At 42.1% G+C, this 21,780-nt stretch overlaps 1 protein-coding gene across 28 annotated transcripts in view; it reads left to right on the top strand.

Annotated features, from left to right (window-relative positions):
• The window catches only part of WNK2 (WNK lysine deficient protein kinase 2), a 99,001-nt gene that overhangs the window by 30,456 nt on the left and 46,765 nt on the right, over nt 1-21,780 (top strand). For 27 of the 28 annotated variants that reach the window (XM_085590877.1, XM_085590878.1, XM_085590868.1 and 24 more), the window contains exons 2-6: nt 7,622-7,794; nt 8,769-8,989; nt 12,070-12,227; nt 19,233-19,321; nt 20,113-20,332. In XM_085590877.1, the coding sequence (XP_085447003.1) occupies nt 7,622-7,794; nt 8,769-8,989; nt 12,070-12,227; nt 19,233-19,321; nt 20,113-20,332 (861 nt within the window). Of the gene's footprint in view, nt 1-7,621; nt 7,795-8,768; nt 8,990-12,069; nt 12,228-18,700; nt 18,779-19,232; nt 19,322-20,112; nt 20,333-21,780 lie in introns of all 28 variants that reach the window. The other variant, XM_085590887.1, reaches the window with a different exon arrangement.

The following is a 21,780-nucleotide window of genomic DNA, read 5'->3' as shown; positions in this document are numbered from 1 at the left end:
GCTACCATTTGTTACAGTGCGCGGTGCTGGGCGGCTGCAGTAGGGGTGCGACTGTCCCCCTGCGAGCTCTGCAATTCCCAGCAACTGCTGGTCTGGCATGGGGACAGATAACGAGGACATGGGGCTTGGTGTAGAACAGGATGGATTTATTCCTGGGCTCCCCGACAAGACTGGAGGGCGGGGGGGATGGGGGTGAACAGAAGATTTTATACAGCAGCTCAGGAGTAGGGGTGTAGGAAAGTGAACCAATGAGGATATGGTAAGAGAGGAGTATAAGGTGGGGAAAATAGCTTATGAGCCTATCAGGGAAAATGATGGGGGCAATAATACAAAGTAATGAATGGGGTGTCGAGGGCAACGAGACAGACACAGAACTCTCTGGAGAAAGGGATAGGGATAGGGAGGATTGACAAGTTGGAAGGGAGGCAGTTAGGGAAGGGCTTGGGAAAATTGGGAACTGGGTAAAGGAGGCAGACTGGGGAGGAGAGCAGGGGGCAAACATGGATTCAAAGCAAAACACACCACAACACTGAGGGACAGGAGAGGGGGCAGTCACTGTTCTCTTCCCTTTGGAAGAGAATGATAGGATCTGAATGACCAGCATGGAGCTGGGCCAGGGCAACTTTAGGGTCAATCTCAGGGAAAGGTTCTTTCCCAGAGGGTGTTGGCACTGGCCAGGCTCCCCAGGGAATGGGCATGGCCCCGAGGCTGCCAGAGCTCCAGGAGCCTTTGGACAGCACTGCCAGGGATGCCCAGGTGAGATTGTTGGCGTGTCTGGGCAGAGCTGGTGTTGGATTCAATGATCCTTGTGGGTTCTTCCCAACTCAGGGGATTCGGTGGTTCAGTGGCCAAGGGGATCTCATACTCAGTGCTCTCCTGGGCTCAGCACAGAATCAAGTGAGAAATGGCTTTTTAGTGCTGCTTTTATTTGACACAAGGTGGTTTTATTAGAAGAGTGGTCACATTAGAGGTATATTTGTGGCTGTGAGGAAAGATGATTTGAGGAACTGTGAAAATCTCACCTACAGTTTGCTCCATGTGTCTGGTTTGGTGGGGAGTCTTAGGGTGTTTTGTGGGTTTGTGGTGATTTTCTTACTAATTTGAACTTGAGGTAGTTTCTTAAACTAAATGTACTTAGTGTGGAATTGAAGACTGCCAGCCCTTCAGGGATGTCATCACAAGGATTGAAGGGCTATTCCATGCATATCTTCTAGGATTGGTAAGGCTGCCTAACCTGGGGTTCACTGACAAATGCAACACAGTCCAAGGGCTTTATTTGAGAGTCAGAGAATACATATTCTACTCTCCATCCTGCCACAGAGGGCAGGGGGAAACGGGAGCGAGAGAAAGCAGTGTTTGGCTTGAAGAGTCTCATAGTGGGGAACTGGACTGGGGTGTACCATTCCTAAGTCATCATCTCAGACAACTGAGCATCCTATTGCCTGCTTAGGGTTCCTGGTGGACTATGATTAATTCACTGGTACAAATATTTCACTTTAAGAGTGTTTTACAGATTGAAGTATGCAATTGCTGGGTTATAACTAGATGGGAAATGGTAGCAATAATGGGAGGAAAATGCTGTTTTCCTATTAGAAAGTCAGGATTGAACGCTGCCCCAAGATTAAACTTGCCAGACCAAAGCTAAATCAAACTTGGCTTGTTCTGGTAATTCTTCACACTGTTTATTTTGGTGGCTGAAACTCATTGGCCAAGGGAGCATTAATGTCTGCATGCTGTTTGGTAGCATTGGGTAAATAACAACAGTTTTGGTGCCTCCTCTCAGGCTGCAGAGGATGGTAGGGCTTCTCTGGCAGGCTCTCTGGTGGGCAAGGGGTGGCATCTCTCTTCTTTAGGAAAAATACCATGTCTGTGTAGCAAACACACAGGAAAGCAAATCACAGAATCCTTGAATGGTTTGAATTGGAAGTGACCTCAGCAATCATCTTCCAACCCCCATGACCTTCCACTAGACTAGAAAATATAAGGGGATTTCATACCTATACAATAAGTTAATTTGCAGACTTGGCTAGAGTAAGGAGGTGACATGGAAGAAGCACAAAGGAGACAGTTCCTCCCAGTACATGAGCACTGCTGCTGGGCTGGTGCTGAGATGGGTTTTAATGGTCACAGCACACTAGGAAGCACAGCCCTTCAAGGGCAGTGGATTCTCTCTGGCTCCTCTCCCCCATTTCCACCTCTCTAAAGGTGATTTTTTAGGCAGCAGCATTGAAATGTCTCTCTCCACTCCCTGCCGTGGTCCAGCCCAGGATTGAGCCTCCAAGGGGCAGCTGGAGCATGCCTCCTGTGCTGACAAGTCCAGCACTGGAATGAAGGTAATTTATCTGCCCAGTAACTATGTTTGTGGGTTACAGGAAGTAGGTGAAGCAAAACGGTTTTTAAAAACACAACCAATTATTGCTTAAACTTCAGTAAATGCTGGGCTCAGATGGAATTCCAGAAAATACTGAAACACCAGGTTCTCATGACATGCCTGAAGTGGATTTTTGTGGTTAGGGCTTTTCCTTTCAGGGGGGATCTAGTATCCTGGAGCTTTTTTCACGCATTGATTTCAGAGTTTCCTTTGAAAAAGGTGTTTTGTGAGGCAAGTCAGAACTGTTTTGGTATGTCATCAATCACAAGATTATGTGGAACCTGTGAAGCACTGGTAATTAAGGAGGTTAAGGAGGTGCTACCTGAAGTTAATTTTAATTGCTCCTGGCAAGAACTTCTTTTGTTTAAGCTTTAGTTGTCATAGTGTGGTTATGTTGGGGCGTTTTCGCCTCTAAAATACATGGTCTGTCCATGGTGTTGTGTTTCTTTGGTGTGTTTGTGGCTCTTTTGGGATTGGAGATTTGGGTATTGATTCCCCTTCCTCCTACCTTTGCAGGAGGAGCTGCTGAAGTGCTGAGGTTCAATAGAAGATACAAATCCCACTGTTCCTCTGCTGTAAGGCTTTGAGGTATACCTTAATCAATTTAGAAAGCAGCAAGCTATGATTGCATTCAGCAATAAAGCACACTCAGCCTCTTCTACTGTGCCAAATTTAGCCATAAAGGTCTGAATTCAATTCCTAATTTTCCATAGATTTCTAACAATGACTCAGGCTAATAAGTAAATCTTCCTCGGCCTGTTCCACAGCTCCAGTTCACTGAATTGTGAGTATCCATGGGGACAAGGACTGCTTTTATGCCTTTGGAAAATGAGTTCCCCCTGGGAAAACCTCCCAGCTTCAGTAGTGACGCTGCAAATAGCAGGCTGTAACTTGGCTGAGGGTTACTGACTGAAGAAGAATGTTGGCTGGATTCTGATAGGGAATAAAGCTGTAAAATTTTTTTCTTGATTTGCAAGTTTTCTCATGGCATCTTCTGTTTGTTCACAGAGAGGGGATTTTATCTCCTTTAGGATTGCTGTAAGTCATAAGTGCTTATAACTCAGTATGCGGGGTGTGGGAATGAAAGGTTCTGGATGCTATTTAAACATTTATTGCATAGGTAGGATAATACTAAAGATATAGGGCTGGTACATGAAAGCAGAACTGTGCTCCTGTCCATAAATCCATGGGAAACCAATAGAGTTCTACAGGAGACAGCTGGCAGTGGATCCTGTGGCTGATTTCACAATTGAGACCATCTCTGATTAGAAGAGTAGTTGTGGTACATGACCAAAAGTGCGTACTTGGAATGCAGATGTGAAAATGGAATGATCTGAACAGATGTTCATTCTGCTGTAGGTATTTGATTTCTGTCCCTGGCTCAGAAGTGCTTCTGGTTTTTGTTTCTTCATCACCAGCATGGGTCAGGCTTCTGCATGATGGAGGTGAGCCCGGCCCTTGTTTCTGACCTAATGCACCTGCTTGCCTTACAGTCAGGCCTTCATCTGTTCAAAATGAGAGAAAATTAAATAACTATCAGTAAATGCAGCTATGTCAGTTTAAGAATTTAAAAACAAAACACAAAATTCTCAAGAAAACAGTATTTATAGGCTAGCTGGACACAGAAGTCCTTAGGCCAGGAAGTATGTAAGATATCCACATGTTTAAAGTAGTTTAAAATTTTTAACATTAGTGGAAATTCAAGACTTTAAAAGGAGAAAATTTTAAAACTTCTGTGAAACTGCAAAGCAGCACAACTTTATAGTTTGCAAGAGCCGTCCTCCAGACCCTACACCTAAACAGTTCTATGTGTGAATGTGAAAAATGTATGTAGTCTTTGCAAGCGCCCCTTTCTTCATAGTGGGGGGATGGAATTGATTCTCAAATCTCTTTGCTCCTTGTAAGGAATTAGGCAAGAAACTTGACCTCATTTGTTAATCTTGGAAATCTTCTGAAGGCTCAGGTGAAAGCCAGTCTCCTGCTTGTATAATTTTCACATCCTTAGTCAGAGCCCATATGTTACAACCTGGAGGAAATGATGCTTAGGGATGACTAACTGAACATGTTCCTGCTGTTAATTTGGATGTCATTCCAGAAATTTAATTAGTAAGTTTTCCTTTTCCTTTTGTTAACACATTTACTTACTAATTCCTGTCTTTGCTGTTGTTCCTCATAAGGAACTTAATGAAGGGATAAATTTTATATTAACAGAGAGAAGAATTTTTTTCCCCAGCTTGATGAGTAGGGAGAAGCAGAGAACATACATGTGTTGGATTAGCAGAAATTTGATTATAGATAGGCTATTCACTTCTTTGTATCTTCCTGCTGCAAACATCATGTTAATCCAGTTAAATGAGTGTGGGATTTACCAGAATTGAAGCTCTAAAGTGCTGATTGGAAATTCATGGGATCACAGAATGGTTTTGGTTGGAAGAGACCTTAAATCTCATCTTGTCCACCCCCTGCCATGGGCAGGGACACCTTCCACTATCCCAGGCTCCTCCAAGCCCCATCCAACCTGGCCTTGGACCCTTCCAGGGATCCAGGGGCAGCCACAATGCAGAATTTCTTCCTCATACCCAGATGATCCTTCCAACCCAACCTATTCCATGAGTCTATGACCACCTTTCTTTGTCATGACCTTTCCAAACAATCCTGTTCCCTATCTTAAAATGTAATGTATGGAGGTTGTTTCAGGCTTATACCCTTGGCTTCAGGATGAGGACATTTTGTCTTGTGTGGATTATATGACAGGGAACGAATGTCTGTGACCCCAGTGAAGGTTTCATGGGTTTGGCTTAAACCCTGAGTCATGAAGTTAAACAGGTGTTTCTGCTGCTTCAGAGTAGAAAACACTTTGACCCTTAAGCCCTTTCAGAATCAGCTTATGTTTTTGCCAGTGACTCATGTGTCAGGTTCAGCCTGGAGGAATTTAGAGGAGGCTGCTTGAGGCCAGATGGCAACAGAGACCCCTCCCATGGTGGAGGCTGCAGCCGCAGGAATGGCCACTCTGCCCTGGCCCTGCCTTGCCTCTCCAGCTGGAAAACAATGCTCAATTCTTCAGCAATGTTCAATGCTTTTTCATCAATCTGATTTTAAAAAATCCTTATTTATTTTCTACTGTAATTACAAATAAAGCACACATTTGCCTTCCAGAATCACTTTGTTGCAGTTACCAAAAAGATCCTGCTCATAATATTTAGAATATACAGAATATGGTTGTGTACTGAAGGATAGTTTTTAAAGTTGCCAATGAAGTAGCAGTAAAAACGTTCTCAGTGCTCAGAAACCTGGAAATGAGAGTCAAGGACTACGGTATTACTTTTCCTTTTTTTTTTTTTTTTTTTTTTTTTTTTTTTTTTAGATTGGAAAATATTTTCAAATCTGCTGGGATCTATGTGGGCACCTTTTCTTTTCTCAGCCAGCTCCCACTCTGCTCTTCCTGCCTTGAACAGGGACTTTCTCCTTCTCCTTCCTAACAGCTGTGTCTCTGATTTATCCTGCAGGTTTTAAATTAGACAGAAACTCAGCAGTAGGGAAGAAGTGATGGATTTGAGAGCAGTTCTCTGGCTCTTCTTGTCTGACTTGTTAGACAGCCTGGTTTTTTAGTTGTTTGTTTTTGTTTGGTTGGTTTTTTTTTTTGCTTTAGAAGAAAGGCGGCTGGTGTAGAGCAGCAGAGGTGCTGCCTGGCTCAGCTGTGGGCATTCCATGTGCTGCTGTCCCTGTGGGGCACTGGGGGCTCTGGCTGCCCTGGGGACCCAGGCTAGGTGACCATAGGCACCCTACATTGCCCAGCCCCAGGGCTGCTGCTGCTGCTTGGGCAGGGTTTGCTCCAACAGATCTCAGAGGGAACAGAGAGCACCCTGAACAGCTCCAGTACCAATGTGAATGCTCCCACCATGCACACACGGAGCTGTGGCAGGGTTTTGTCATCTACCAAGAGCCAAATCATAGTTCTAACCCTGTTTCCTCTGATGAAGTTTCCATGTGAAGCCTTTGTAGCCATGGGAATTCTCATTCCCATCTTGGAACTGTCTGGGATTGTGGGTGAAGACAGGCTGTAGAAATGGCAGTGGCTGATCCTTTTGCATCTTGGCTACAAGTCAGCTGTGTTCCCATTTAATTCCCTCTGTGTGCTTAGAAGTGCAGCTCGTATAGATGTGCCTAAGTCACTTGAGAAAAGGAAGAAATATGAGGTTAAAATATAAACTAATTAATCTTGATTGTTGGTGAGCCTTTGGCTTTCTGAGTAAGAGCACCTTCTAAAGATCCCGAAAACTCCATTTCTAGGGTAGGGTTGGGCAGTGCTTTGGCCAAGCGGGGCAAACCACAGGCAGGCATGATGGTGGGGTCTGGTGTGGAATTCCCCTGCTGCTCTGTTTCATCATCCTGAGATGTTGGAGCGAGTGTTTGAGCTGCTCGTATGAGATCTCCATGTGGTGGGGAGGTCCAGGCAGCTCCTGAGCTTCTCCTGAACCATGGAAGAGACAGAGAAGAGAGGCTCTGCATGCACTGGATGGGCTCATGTGACAGCCTGGAGCTTGTGGGAAATGCCCTGAAATTCTCTAGGAAAACCAGAGTAGTAGAACATGACATTTTCACATTTCTAATCTAAAAATTTCCATGCGTATGCAGCCTATGCAAGAAGCTGAAGGACAGCTGCAAACACTTCCTTTACCAAAAAGAAGGGAAAAGTCTGTAAAATGAAGCAGAAGGGCAAACGCATAGAAAAATTGATGTGTTTTAATTTTTTTGGAAGGTAACATGGTTTTAATTTAGCCTGAGGTAAACAGGAGGGGCTGTAGAGCCCAGTGTGGTGAGCAACATGGACCTCAGCTGATGCTCTGTAACAGAGCATCCCAGGAGCAGCTGAGGGCAGTGGGAGCCTTCCTGGCTGTGAGAACATCAATACCTGGAAATGGCATCCTGTGGGTATTAATCCCTTGGATGAGGAGCCTCACAACACCCAAACATGAAGAAATAGCTGAGGGTTGATCCAGCATGCCATGGGTGTGCTCATGGTGCCTTAAATATTAGTGCTGTCATGAGCATGGCATAGCACAGGCATCTCTTTGTCTTCTTGATACTGGATTTAGGCCGAGTGCCCTAGTTCATAATGCATCTGGTCTCTTACATATAATTGCCCTTGACACATAAGCATAAAACAAATTTAAAATTCTGAATACCCTGGCAATGCAGAGCCTTTATTTTTGTCCGTCACTAATAATAATGTCTCATTTTGGCTTATAGGACAGAAAACTCACAAAAGTAGAGAGGCAGAGATTTAAAGAGGAAGCAGAAATGTTGAAAGGTCTACAGCACCCAAACATCGTGAGGTTTTATGACTTCTGGGAATCCTGTGCAAAAGCCAAAAGATGCATCGTGCTGGTTACCGAGCTGATGACCTCTGGAACGCTGAAGACGTAAGTACTGCGCTCCTGGCAAAGGGCTAAGAATAGCAGCAGACATTTATAGCAAAATCCTACTTTTCTATGCTGAAAAAAGCCATCTTCAGATAAAAGCAAAAAATGGTGCTGTTCTCTGGTGTCTGTCATTTGTCCCTGCATTTGAACCGCAGTGGTTTGACAGGCAGAATTTGGCCTTCATCTCTTTCTGCCTGCTTCCCTGTTTTGGTTATGCAACTCAAAGCTGTTCTCTGGTATGCTTCATCTTCTGCCTGTGACGCTTGGATTTGTCAGGGTGTGTTTTGTGCTTGCTTTTGGGCTTGTATTTGCATGTTGTGTTACGGAATTCAAATGGAATAGCACTTGAATGGTAGAATCTCTCAGAAGCTGAAGGTGCTCTAGGTTGTCTCCTAAACAATACTAATTAATAGCTCCTGGTACTGACAGTCTTGTTAAGGCTGATATAAAGTAGTTGGCATGAATTCTGGAACAGATTTTCAGCCCCAATGGGAGTAGTACTCAACCAGTGTGCTCCTCTGCCAGTGTATTAGCAGGCCCAATGTCTTCCCCAAAAGTTCCCTTGCAACCAGCGCTTCAGGTAAATAGAAAGAAATGCAGGTGCGTGGTACAAAGGTCTAAGTCTTGTGGTTAAAATTAAACTTTGGTATTCTTCTGATTCAAAATATATTCTAAAGATCTTCTCTGCATGAAATGAATCGCTGAACTATAAGACTTCAAAGTATTTGGTTGTATTTGCACCAAAAATGCATGTTATCATCCTCCCGAAACCTAAATGCTCTAATTCCTCCTCTGAAAAGATCTATTTCATTCAATTTTGGGATATTTCTGTGTTGTTCTTGTGGCATCTAATAAGAGGCTTTTATCCATAGTGGAGTTTCAGAAAAGTTAAGCTATCCTGTTAAAGCCCCTTAAATCTCTAACAAAATGTTTTCACTTCCTTTATACCCACTTGTGTGTATGTTGTGCTCTAGGTATCTGAAGAGGTTTAAAGTGATGAAACCTAAAGTCCTGCGGAGTTGGTGTCGGCAAATCTTGAAGGGTCTTCTTTTCTTACACACAAGAACTCCACCAATAATTCACAGAGACTTGAAATGTGATAATATTTTTATTACTGGACCAACTGGATCTGTGAAAATAGGAGACTTGGGTTTGGCAACACTCAAAAGAGCTTCATTTGCCAAAAGTGTCATAGGTAATGCTCCTGTTCACCTTGGCTTCCCTCGGTCAGTATTGTGGCTGTCTATTTAAGATCTTCCTTTCCCATTTTGCAGTAGTGGTTTTTAAGTTACAGATTGATAGTGGAAGTTAAAGTGGGTTTGGGACTGTTGCCTCTACACCCCTAAAAAAATAGGAATCAGTAAGTAATAGTGTCCTTTTCTCCTTCCTCCTGTATCATCCTTAATGCATAGGGAGCCCAGAACCAGTGAAGTCAAAACAATAGAAATTTCAGATATGTGCTTGGCTGCTGTGGATCTACTTAATTTCATTGATTTTAATGAACTCGTATTTGTTTATATTTGTTAAGTTTCTCTCATTTCTAAATTCTGGTAACTGGTGGTGTTTTTCTGTCTTGAGGGTCAGTATTTCTTCAAATAATTTTTTTGCAGGGTAACAGTTGTTCATGGGACATACTGGAATAATATCAATAATAAGAATAGCGGAAATAATATAAGTAATACCAATATTGGAAATAATTCCAGAAGTACTAGTACTGGGAATAGTATCAGTAATACCAATACTGGGAATAGTATCAGTAGTACCAATCCAAGGAGTAGTATCAGTCATAATACCAATATTGGTAAGCATATTAGTAATACTTACACAGGTTTTTGTAAAATCAGTTATTAACAGAACACCATCAAAATACACTCATGTCTGAAAGATGCTGGCAAAGTGTCTGCATTCCTTTTGACAATAAAACTGAGCTTATAATTTTCATGAGTAGTAATGCTCCAAGGAGAAAATTAAGGAGGCTTGGAAGCACTGGTGATGAGTAATGCTGCCCCCTCTGCAGAGGGAGTAGCTCTAAAGGTGTATCAGTAGCTGCATTTCACATTGGCTGGAAGGGATGAAATCAGCACACTGCGGTGTCTCTGCAGGAGCCTAGCCAGGGCAAACCTGCTCCTGCCAAGAGCAGCTGAGTGGATGCTGAACAGCTAAACATTTAGCTGGGCTGTTATGTTGAAGGATGCTTGTAGATATTCCTTTCCACTCCCAGGAATGGGAGAAAATGTCGTTTTTGTCCTGTTTTGGAATGCTGCCAAGTATTCAATTTGCTTCTTAGACTATTGCTTATCACTTTTTCAGATTTGTTTAAAATGTTCTGTAATTCATGAAATTCACTCCTGCTGCTGAGTGGTGTTCCTTCTAAAGCAAGGCAGGAGCTCCAAAATAATTTCCTGTGGCAGCTGTTAACCCTTTCTTAGCAGCAGCCTCTACCTTGGTGACTGCTGTAGCAAACGTCCAGAGAGAGGGACTGAGCCTCCATGACACGGGTTTGGCTGATTTGCTAAGGCTGGAGGAATGAGTGTCTTTGAGGTAGAAAGACAAGGAGGAAGAACATAAACAAGGGAAGAGATCAAGCTTGAATTTTGTGAAACTAATTTTACAGAAATGCTTGTTCATGAGTTAAGTCGAGTCTACTTCAGAAATGTGTGCAAAAGCAGACACTAATTTTGAGGGTTGTCCTTTATGTTGCCATTTAAAAAGAGTTTAGGACAAGTCAGAAAATCCTAGAATGGTTTTGATTGGAAGGGGTCATAAAGATCATCTTGTCTGCCATGGCTGGGACACCTTCCACTACCGCAGGTTGCTCCAAGCTCCATCCAGCCTGGCCTGGGATGACATTTCCTCAATTTCTTTAGGGACTTGGCTGATGGCTTGTAACTGGAGGAGGGGAGATTTAGATTGGATATTAGGAAGAAACATATTACTGTGAAGGTGGTAAGGCCCTGGCACAGGATGCCCAGAGCAGATGTGGCTGCCCCTGGATCCCTGGAAGTGTCCAAGGCCAGTCTGGATGGGGCTTGGAGCCACATGGAATAGTGAGAGGTGTCCCTGCTTCTCAGGGGGTGAGATGGGTGGGGTGGATGGGATGATTTTTAAGGTACCTTCCAATCCAAACCATCTTGGGGTATGCCAGAACTACTTTTTCTGATTATATGTTACTTTAATTACAGTTGTGCTTTTGCTGTTGATTAGTGATGACATAACAAAGCATTGATGGGATCTGCCAGGGCTGGAGGCAGTTTGGGTGCTGAGGCTGGACAGGCAGAGTTTATCTGGGTATTTCTCATGGCCCAAGACCTGCCACTCTTATTTTGGCATCCCAACAGCTTGCTGCTGCTCTCCCTTGACACACCATTGCATTGATCTCTTTTCTTTCATCTTTTCTATGTAGAAAGGAAATAAATGAATTACAGTATGAGATACAGGTCCTGGAATTAATTACCCAAGTGTTAATGGTTTTCTGTTTTGCTTTGTAAAGCACCCCCCACCTTTTCAGAATAGTTTGCTGAATAAATGTTGCAGGTGTTGGAAGTCGCTGCTTGTCTCCAAGCTGCAGCTCCCAGTGCCTCACTTCATATTTACCAAGTTGCATCAGATTCCTGACACCCTAATTCCTATTGAGTAGGACCTTGTTCTGTGAGTGGCCTCATTGATTTGTCCCACTAAACCAGTGACAGAATTAGGTTTGATGTTTTGTGCATGACTCTGTAGGTGATTTATGATACTACTGACTTCCAAAGTGCTGTCTGCCTGCTGGTGGTTACTCTGTATCTCTGGAGGAAACAAAACAAAACAAAACAAAAAAAAAAAAAAAAAAAAAAAAAAAGGCAAATTCTCACTGATAAAAACAAGAATGAAGGTTCTCGTTTCTTCTTCCCTTTTCACCTTCCCAGCACTGTACACATCCTTCTCTTCAGCCAGACAGAAACTATTCTATCACTTCAGTATGGGCAGGAAATGAACCATAGCTCATCTTCTTGTTAATTTTTGACATTTTTCATTCTTTTCCTTCCCCCTCCCCTCTGTCGTGTTTCCCCTCTGCCCTGCTTCCCTGCTTTGGATTATTGACAGTAAGCCATGGGCGTGGAAGTGTGTACATTGACCTTGGTTTTACTCCCTGGGGGATGCTTGAGCTCTTTGAAACCATCTTGCATACATCTATACACAGTTGTACTGGGCACACTTCTCACAGGTGAAAAAGCTTGTGGTTAAAGCAATTTGGACTCCTGTAAAAATCAACATTATCTTTGTATGTCTGTGTAGGAACACCAGAATTCATGGCCCCGGAAATGTACGAGGAACACTATGATGAATCTGTGGATGTCTACGCGTTTGGAATGTGCATGCTGGAAATGGCTACCTCAGAATACCCTTACTCAGAATGCCAGAATGCTGCTCAAATCTACCGAAAAGTAACCTGTGTGAGTACACATCCTTAACTGGTATTGGATCCTGTCATTGGAAGGTTCAAAAGCATATTTTGATGAGGTGTCAGTACTGCTGAGTGTATACTACGTTCTAGAAGTTGAGGTGTCTGAGCTCTGGGTTGCACAAACCTGTTTCAGGCTTATGTGTAAGCTTACAATTCGACACTTGGAGTATGTTTTGATGCAGCTACAGCAAATATTTTCAGTTATCTTTGTCACTGATTTTATCTTCATTGGCCACAAATGCAGCCCAATGGACTGATGCTTGGGAGTTTAATTCTTAGAGTTTTGCTTTCAATCCAGAGCCACTTAGAAATAATTTTAAAGCCCACAAAAGCCTCAGAAACTGCTCGGCAGTGCAGTTATCTTCATCCTGTGGATGTAGCTGCTACCTTGGCATTGCAGGGAGGCAAATGTGTGCAGCCATGGATCTGCTGGCTGCTGACCATGCTCTGCACCATGCGCTGGCTGCAAACCATGCTGCTGCTTCTCAGAGACTTGGAATGGGTTTGATGGCTCAGGGGAGTTCCTTGCCTTTATCTCTGTTATTCAGGGCTAAGTTGGGCAGGGCTTGGAGCTGCCTGGTCTAGTGGAAGGTGTCCCTGCCCATTACAGAGAGGCTGGAATGAGATGGTTTTTAAGGTGCCTTCCAGCCCAAACCATTCTGTGATTCTGTGATCCTAGAGCCACATGGTTACTCCATGTTGTTATTCCATGGATCTTTATCACAGTGTTTATTAGCTTTGGCACAAGGGATGCTGGCCCTGTTTTGGTATGGTACTTCAGATATGGCCTAAATGCTACCAGTGTGGACAGCTTAGGGGACACCTCCTTGGGCGCTAGAGCTTTACAGAGTGGCTACAAGAGGCTCTTCTAATTTCTGGCTCTAGATCCTCATGTCCTGCATGCAAGACCAGTCAGGTACTCAGTATCACCGTGGGAGCTGGTGTTACTGGGAAGGTGTGTGTGCACCTGGAGCCACTGAGAACATCGAGCTCTTCATTGCTCCATGTACCTAGAGAAGCTGTGTGCACACCTCATAGCTGTCTAGAATATTGGTAATTAAGACTGTGCAAGGCTCTTAAGCATCACTTATCAAAGCAATATCCAAGATGGCAAAGAATAATGATTAATCAGAGGATTCCTAATTAAATGTTAAATTTCAGTTTTTAGACTTAAGTAGACATTAGTTTCAACTGATGGAAGCCTGAGCCAACTAGTTTTCTATGGCAGTAACATTTAGACAGCTCAGGATTAGATGGTAAATTCTTATAGTTTTGTAAAACTGGCTTTATACTGGCAGCTTCAAGGAGGTGGGAGGTGATGTTTATCATATAGAAGAAGCAATGGCAGAGAAGCTGTTGAAAGGTCCTTGTAGGGGGTATTTTTGAAGCAGAACTGTCTAGCAGGGAAAACTGAAGACAAAAGCATCAGGTACCAGCATGAAGGGTTTGCAGTTTTCACCTGAATTTAGGGTAGTAGCAGTGGGAGCAAAGGCACCAAGATTCCTTAGATGGCAAAATTGGCATTACATTTTTCCAAGGAAAGGGTTAACCAGCTCCCTGTGGAGTGGAGAAAGCCCTGTCAAATGCAATGAGCTCCAGAACTGCCAGGCAGGAAGGAGGAGCAGGGGGTGGACCTCTGGGGTGAGGGTGCAGGAGGAGCCTCATCCTGGGGGAGATCCATTGTCCCAGGAGGAACCTTCTGGTGGGCTCTACAGCTTCTCTAGTGGAGTTGCATCTGAAGGGGAGCTGCTGACAGAAGGGACCCTGCTCCAAGCAGCGTGAGTGGCTTGTGGGGTCTGAGGAGGAGGAGGTGGAGGATTTTGTGTTGTGGGGTCCTGAGCCAGCATCATGCAGTGGGGTCTGCCCTAAGCTGGGGCAGTGGCTACAAAAAGACAAAATTACTCTAAGATTACTTCAATGAAGAGTTAGGTTTGGTGATGCAGCAGCCTGTGTGAGCCTTGGGGCTTATAGACTGAAATACAGTCGAAAATGTGGTGTAGGCTGAACACTCCATAACATAAGAGGCTGACTTGGACTGTTTTCTTCCAGTATTAGATTAGTTTTGGGGCTCTCACTAAAGCAGAAGGTGGCTCTGACCTTCTTGGATGGAGAGGATGCAGAGCCCCTGAATGCTGCAGTTTCTCAGTGGGACATTTGCTACTTTATGAAGCTCGGGCTTTTTTGCCCCAGAAATACAAATACTATTTCTAGTGTTTAAAATTGAGAGTCAGTGCATTGTGAAATGTGTTTGCCGTGTCTAGCTGCCTGATGCCTTTATTTAAAAAGTATAAAATAAAATAACTTTCTTTCCCTGTCTTGGGCTCAGCATTGCAGTGGCAACCACCAGAGGTGTTTATTAGCATCCTTAGGGATTGGAATTGCTGGCTAGAGTTTGCATCAAGGAGTGACAACCAACAAAGTGTTTAGACTGCCTACCTTCTGTGGGGTCCCACTGAACTGATACTCCCTCTGCTGCCTAGCATAGGCAGGGTATGGTTTGGGTTTTGCCACTCTAATATCTTTTTCAGTAGTTGCTACTCTGTGTCTTAACACTCTACCATGCCCTTGCCTGCTACTAGGACATGAGATACACCTCAAGTCCCAGCTTTCCAAGTCACACACATTGGTCATCCTTATCGGTGTAGAAAGTGTAAACATTACCTTTCTGAGACCTTATTTCAGCATATGTCACATTCCGCATGTCTGTAGTGTAAGATTATTATATTTAATTTATTTCAGCGTCCTTTTATTCTGCCTGACTGTATTCTTATGGCTAAATTGTTGCTTTAATTTTTGCATTCCTGTTTTTCTATGTGTGCTTGTATGTTTGCAGTTGACCAGGATAAGGAGGTGGTCATGTTTGGGAATGTGCAGAGGGGTTCATTTCTCCACCAGATGAGACATGCTTGTTCCAACTTGTCACCTCTCTCTGCCCTTTCAGCCTGAATGATGGAGTGTAAACATTTCAAAAATGGATATGTACCATAAATAGAAAATAATCTTTCCCATGCAGTGGGGCCAAGCCACATTTACCACAGTTCACTTTGAAGTGATTTCCTGGTCAGCATATTTGCAGTACCCTTTGTTCTGATGCCATAATCTCATTTTTCATGCATAACTTGATGTTTTTTCTTACTCAGATTTTTTTTGTGTTTAATCATTCTGCCAAATGATTTTGGTGTAGACAACAGTGATGAAACGTTGGAATCTGTGACCTTCCCAGGCTGCACCAGCCTAGTGTTTTCTTAGGCATGCGCTGCAGAATGCACAGCAGAGCAGCTGCATCTCCAGATAGTTCCTGGGCATCTCCTTGGGTTTAGTGGTATAAACATGTGCTTCAGAACAACCTACCCTGTGACAGTGTTCTGGTTTGCATATAAAGCTTTCCTATTGTTTGTTGTCATCAACTATTTAAGGTTTTTTCAGCATTTGCAGGCTGTATGCCATAGTGCACACAGACAGAATTATTACTGTGGCTGTGGCATGATGACAGCAGGCAAATAATGCTGTCAGTGTCATTGCATGGACTTCTTGTGGCTTTTTGAGATCTTCTTAGATCTGCAGGTAACCCTCTTAGCTTTGCAGTTAAGATGGAGCCCCATTCTGGAGGGAAAAAGAGATGAGTTTATAATTGTACACAGTGATGTCATGGAACAAAAGCCTGGTAAAATTGAGACCTTTACCTTCATTTCCGTGACTTCAGAGAGTATGTGCCAGGATGCAGTTTCAGCTGGAAACATGGCTTCACCTTTTTTGGTAGAGAGTTTTTTCCTTTTTTTAGGAATGGCATGAGCCTAGAGTTACCTTCAGGTGGAAGGTGGAGTGGAAGCTCAGAGCAGGCTGTCTCTGGGGTGGAAGGGCACTTTTAGGGGCCAGGAAAGCCTCTATAAAACTGACTGACGTGGGTCAGACGTGCCAGTGACTTGTGTGGCATTCGCTGAGTCCCTTCAGAACATCACGTGCTGCTCTTCCAAAATGTGCTCTCTGATGGAAAATGGCAAGCGGCCGTTTTTAGACCCTGCAGAATAAGCAGCACATTTTTTCCCTCAGCATGAAGAATGCAACTTTTTCTGTATGTGTCTGGCTGTAGACTCAGCTGCCTTGTACTAGAGGGCAATAGATCACAAATCTAACTGCTTCAGAAAGAAGGGAATGGGAATAAGTGGTGGTGAGGGAGTCAGAATAAATCATTCTCTTTGAGACAGAGAAGCTCTCAATTTGATCTCATTTTCTGTTGGTTTACATATGTGTATATATATATTTTAGCATTTAAGGAATCTGTATTTTCATTATGCTTCTTATGCCACCCAATGAGCCCTGCATTTCACATGTGGCAGCATTGAACTTATTTTAATTTATAAGAGGTTGTACAGCTTTCAAATGGTCATGGATAATCTCTTAGCTAATACACTTGGAATTTTGATGCCGTGTTTCCTTGGGAATGCTCAGGGAAGACCGATGGCTTTTGTTTAGGTGAATGAGATTAGTCCTTTGATGTCAAATAGTGTCCCCCTTCATTGTCAGGGCAACTGTGCTGCAAGGGAGGCCAGTGAGCTGGTCTTGGAGAGTTTAATGAAGAGTAAGGAAGAAAAGCATCCTATAGCACAGGGACAGGGAGAAAACACTTTGCAAAAGCAGCTCTGTTCAGTATTTCACTCCGCATGTTTTGTCCTCATTTGTTTTAGTCATCTGATCATAGCTTAACCGTTCAACAGCTTAGCACAATGGATATTTGGAAAGGAGTTAGTGTTCCATTCAAAGATGGGGAAAATAAAGTGTTGGTGGAAGAGTTGCTGTATTTTATTTGTGGAAGCAGTTTGTAAGGTCAATATTGGGAGCCAGTCACTGAGGATCTGATGCTCTGGGCTCACTGTGCCAGGGCCTCCCCACCATCACAGGGAGGAATTTCATTCTTATGTCTAATCTAAACCTGCCTCTCTTTAGGTTAAAGCCTTTATTAGATCTTATTACACTTTCTTCCCGGAGAGTGTCACACTAATATGGAAATCAGTTTTCTCATAGCAAACAAGAGTGAATTGAAATGTATAGATTTATCCTTCTTCCTGATGGAGAACACACTAGATTCCTGTAGCTTAAAGGTGAATTATGGTGCAGAGGAGTCCTGCTGAAAATACATTTTGATGTGGCTTTGTTTTCTTTCATTTCTAATTTGGGTATCAGAGCTCTCCTAAGAGCTCGTCTTGCCATATTGGACCCAGCCTGCGCTTTGCAGCCTGGGCACTCTAGTGCCTTCTGACACATTTTTCTAATATACAAAATTTGAACCCTTGTCTCGTCAGTAAGATTAGGTTTGCTTAAGCAAATAATTCTTTTTAGTGAGTCACAGCCAGCCAGCCACATGTACAGATTATTTTGTTTTGTTCTCACAAAAATGGGTTTCTTTCTATCTCCACAGCTTTCTGCTGAAGCTAAACCAAGGAGCTGAGTCTTTGAGTGACTGTTTTTATTACTGTTTTTTCAAAATCTACAATTCACATATTTCACGCTCGAATATCAAGACAAATAGGGGGTTGATCTAAAATTAATTAATAAAGTTTGAAGTAGAATTTGAGGCTTGAATAACAACAGAATGTTCATAAAAGGATAAAAGTATAATCTAACACTGAAATATTCAGAAATTCTGAGAGAGACTCCAGCCCTCATTGAAATTCATCCATAAAATTTATTCAAGACTTAATTCTGTATATTACTTGCAGATCCTCTTTGAAAATACCTGTTTTCTTCTTTAAATCCACTGGGTGAGCCAAAAGTACACTCTGCAGGTCTCCTTATCTGTGACTGCATGAGCCATTATTTACTGTTATTTCAGAGGAGAACTTTAAAAGGATTTATATGGAGCTAAATGTCCAATTCCCATTCAGTTACGTGCTTAACCACATTTTGTTTTTTTAGATAAAGGAAATTGTGTTTCCTTTTTGTTCTGCTCATTGCCTTCATTGGAAGTACTTTGGTCCTTATTGATAGAGTCCCACAGCATCAACTCTTCTCAAATAAATTGTCATATTTTGATCCATGTACATCTTGGTTTAGTAGGTAGAGGTAATAATGTATTTTTAAAAGGGAATCGGTTAATTCTGGGATTTATGCTGGACATCAAAAATAAACCGAAGAACTTCTTGTATTGCCACTTGTCACCTGTAGCTGAATATATACATGGATGTGGGGATACTGATTCTGTTTCCTATGGTTTTCTTCTGCAGTGGGTAGCTGGTTTTTCTCCTTGAAAGGCCATGCTCCTAGGTTGCTGTTCCACATCTGTTCCCAGCAAAAATGCTAACATTTGACAGAGATTTAACTAGATTTATAGGTTGCACCTGCTGTCTCACATATTCCCAAGGGGTTTCTAACAATATCCTAGGAAATTCAGGAGCAATGCAGAGATGTTGTATTCTTCTGTTTCCCTGCTTGGTTTTGGGGTTGATCTTTAATTTTTTTATGTAGAGGGGAATGTGTTGGAGACTGTTTGGGTCATGGAAGAGCAAGAGGTTTGTGGGAAACGGGCATATGGACTATTCCAAGGTATTTTTCACTCATTTTCAGTACTAGCTATCTGAAGAAAAATAATTATCTGGTTTTATCCATTTAGTGCTTTGGGAGTTGAGGCAAAAACATAAAAGGAATAATTTCAGAAAATGGTTATTTTTGAAATTTAAAATTAGCTGTTTCTTGAATATTCACTTCAGAGTCCAGAAGATATAAAGGTAAAATTTGCAAAGGTTGGTAAAGAAAAAGGGATACTTTCCCTGTGTATGGCTGAGCTCGTGTAAACTAGTGTATTAATTTTGAAGTGCAATTATATTTAGAAATATAGTACCCCTAAATCCTCAACTCAGTTTTGCATTAAGACTAACAACTTAAAAGTATTAGTAACTTCCTGGGTTGAATTACCTCTAAAATGCAGAGAAAATATGCTTAATTAAAAGGTATAATGTAATTATTTTTCACATTAAATTGTTTTTCTTTATGCTTTTAGGGTATAAAGCCAGCAAGCTTTGAGAAAGTTACTGATCCTGAAATTAAGGAGATAATTGGGGAGTGCATCTGCAAAAACAAAGAAGAAAGGTTTGTTTCAAGGGATTAATTTTATATTAAATAAGGTGAATGCAGGTATTTCAGAACTGTCTGTGGATTTCTGCTCTGGTCTGTGGGTCTCCCCTGTGCAGAAGAAAATGAAGCATGGAAGTGCAAATCTAAATTATTTCCTGCTTTCCTGACATTCAGTGTCAGGATACACAGTACTGTTGTGTCTTTAAGCTGCTCAGCATCATGTGGAGCTGAGCTAGGGTATTCTTGCAATTTCTGGTTCAGCAGTCCAAAAAATGTTACTGGGAAGGTTCTGTGGGGGGCAGGGAGGGCGATATAAATTGATGTGGTGGATTCATCACGAGCTGTGGTACCAGATTTCATTGCCCTCTGGACATGGAAACATGTTATGCCTAGTTACCAGCTTTAGTTTTAAAAATTATTTTTTTACTGGTCTCTGCCAGTTTGTCTTGTGCTGAGTATTTCCTGACTTTCACAAATACAGTTTTTAGGGACTGCAGCTTACTGCCTACAGAGAATCTCTTCTCTAGTATTCTTTAAGCTCAGATACTTAAGAAAAGTTGAACAAAGCTATAATCTGCATTTCTCTAAGTTCTTGAATATTGCTAAAGCCTTGAGAAATTGGAAAAGTCACTTTTTCAGTTTCACTTCCTTTTCAAAATCCCACATATTTTCAAAAAGAACACAAATTCATTATGGGTGAACACCGAACAGTATAAATGTTTTCCACCTTTAACAGCAGTTTCTTTTTACAAACCTTTCTAAAATTGTTGACTTGCAGTTTGATTCTTATTTTGTATCCTTTGCAGATATGAAATTAAAGATTTATTAAGCCATGCCTTTTTTGCTGAAGATACTGGGGTAAGAGTGGAACTTGCGGAAGAAGACCATGGTAGGAAATCCTCTATTGCCTTAAGACTCTGGGTAGAAGATCCTAAGAAACTGAAAGGAAAACCCAAAGATAATGGAGCCATTGAGTTTACTTTTGATCTGGAAAAGGAAACTCCTGATGATGTTGCACAAGAAATGGTAAAATACACTTCTGATAAAAATGTGTATAATTTAGTAAGTAGTGCACAAATCTCAAAGGACAACAGGAACAAACTGGGTGAAGTAACTTCACTTGAACCACTCCGGCTATCCAGTTTAGGCACTTTGCATTGATTTTGGAATGACTACTGCAAGAAAGGCGTGAACAGGGAACAGCTAATGGAAACATATTGTTTGAAAACAGATGCCTGAAATCACAGTTTATATAGCTTAGGATATAGAGGTCTGGTCTACTTTTTTATTTTGCACGCTCTTCTGCCAGTTTCTATAGGCTGTTGAATGTCTTTAAATTGATTTGGAATCTGTTTAGTTCCAGACAGCAACTAGAAATACATTAGAAGAGTTCAGAAGTTCAATCACAAAATATTCTGCATTGAAATCTCCAAAACACTTTGCCCCATCTTTTCTGTTTGTATTCTTTAGAAGGAATGTAGATGAGAAAGGTCTGTGTTCAGCTTCTCTACCCCCAAACTTTGATAGGAAACTGGACTCATGGAGTTAGGAGTAGGCTTTGGATTTTTTAATGGATATGTTTCACTTGCTGAATTTTTGTACTTTTATAACTGTGGGGTTTTGTTAGAGAATTTGTGTTCCGTTTTCACCACATTGTCCTTGAATTCCTGTTTTGATGGTGTCTTTGCTGTAATTGTTTCGGTGTTCTAATGTCACAGAGGCTCGGGGTCAGTAAGCACTGATCCAAGGGTCTGAACATTCCTGTGCTTGCAGAAACATTCCCGTGCTTGTGGAATCCTCCCTATTAGACTCTAAATCCCAAGGGATCCCATTTAGTGATATCATCACCACTCGTGTTCTGCTCAGGAGGCACTTATTTTGGTAATGCTGCCTTGCTCTGCTGGAACTCATCACCATCTACTCCATGTTTAATGGGAGGAATTCAGGCTGCTTTGTCTTCTTGCCATTAGTTTGCAGTAGATCCAATGTTTTTCCAGCAATATATTATTACAGAACTCATCTAGTTTAAATATTGCTCTGGTACCATTACTTACTGTTCTATTTTACATTTAAGTATTGATGGAAATATTTGGAATTTCAAAGTTCTCTAAGCTGCTTGATCCATAGTTATGATGTTTTATTTTGAAGAGGAAATAATTCTCATCAAAAGTATATTTAAAAGGATCATGCCCAAACTACAGTGATACTGTACCCATTCCCAAATAATTCCCAAATAATTTAAAAGTCTGTATTCTACATTAATGCATACCTAAGAGACTGCCCATTAAATGTTTTCAAACCTGAGGCTGTTGCAGGGGCAGAAAAGGGGGATATTTATTCCTAAATGTCTTTTTCTAGTCCTTATGAATTGTGGAATGCCAAAGCCACATGCTTTCATCTGTTTGCTGCTTTGTGTGCTGTGGAAGAGAAGAATGCAGGAGACCTTCTGAGTACAGGGAATTATTCATCATTGC

Source organism: Lonchura striata, chromosome 12 (assembly GCF_050655825.1).
Source record: "Lonchura striata isolate lonStrDom1 chromosome 12, ASM5065582v1, whole genome shotgun sequence".
NCBI classification, from domain to species: Eukaryota; Metazoa; Chordata; class Aves; order Passeriformes; family Estrildidae; genus Lonchura; species Lonchura striata.
This window is presented reverse-complemented; position numbering and strand designations above follow the sequence as displayed.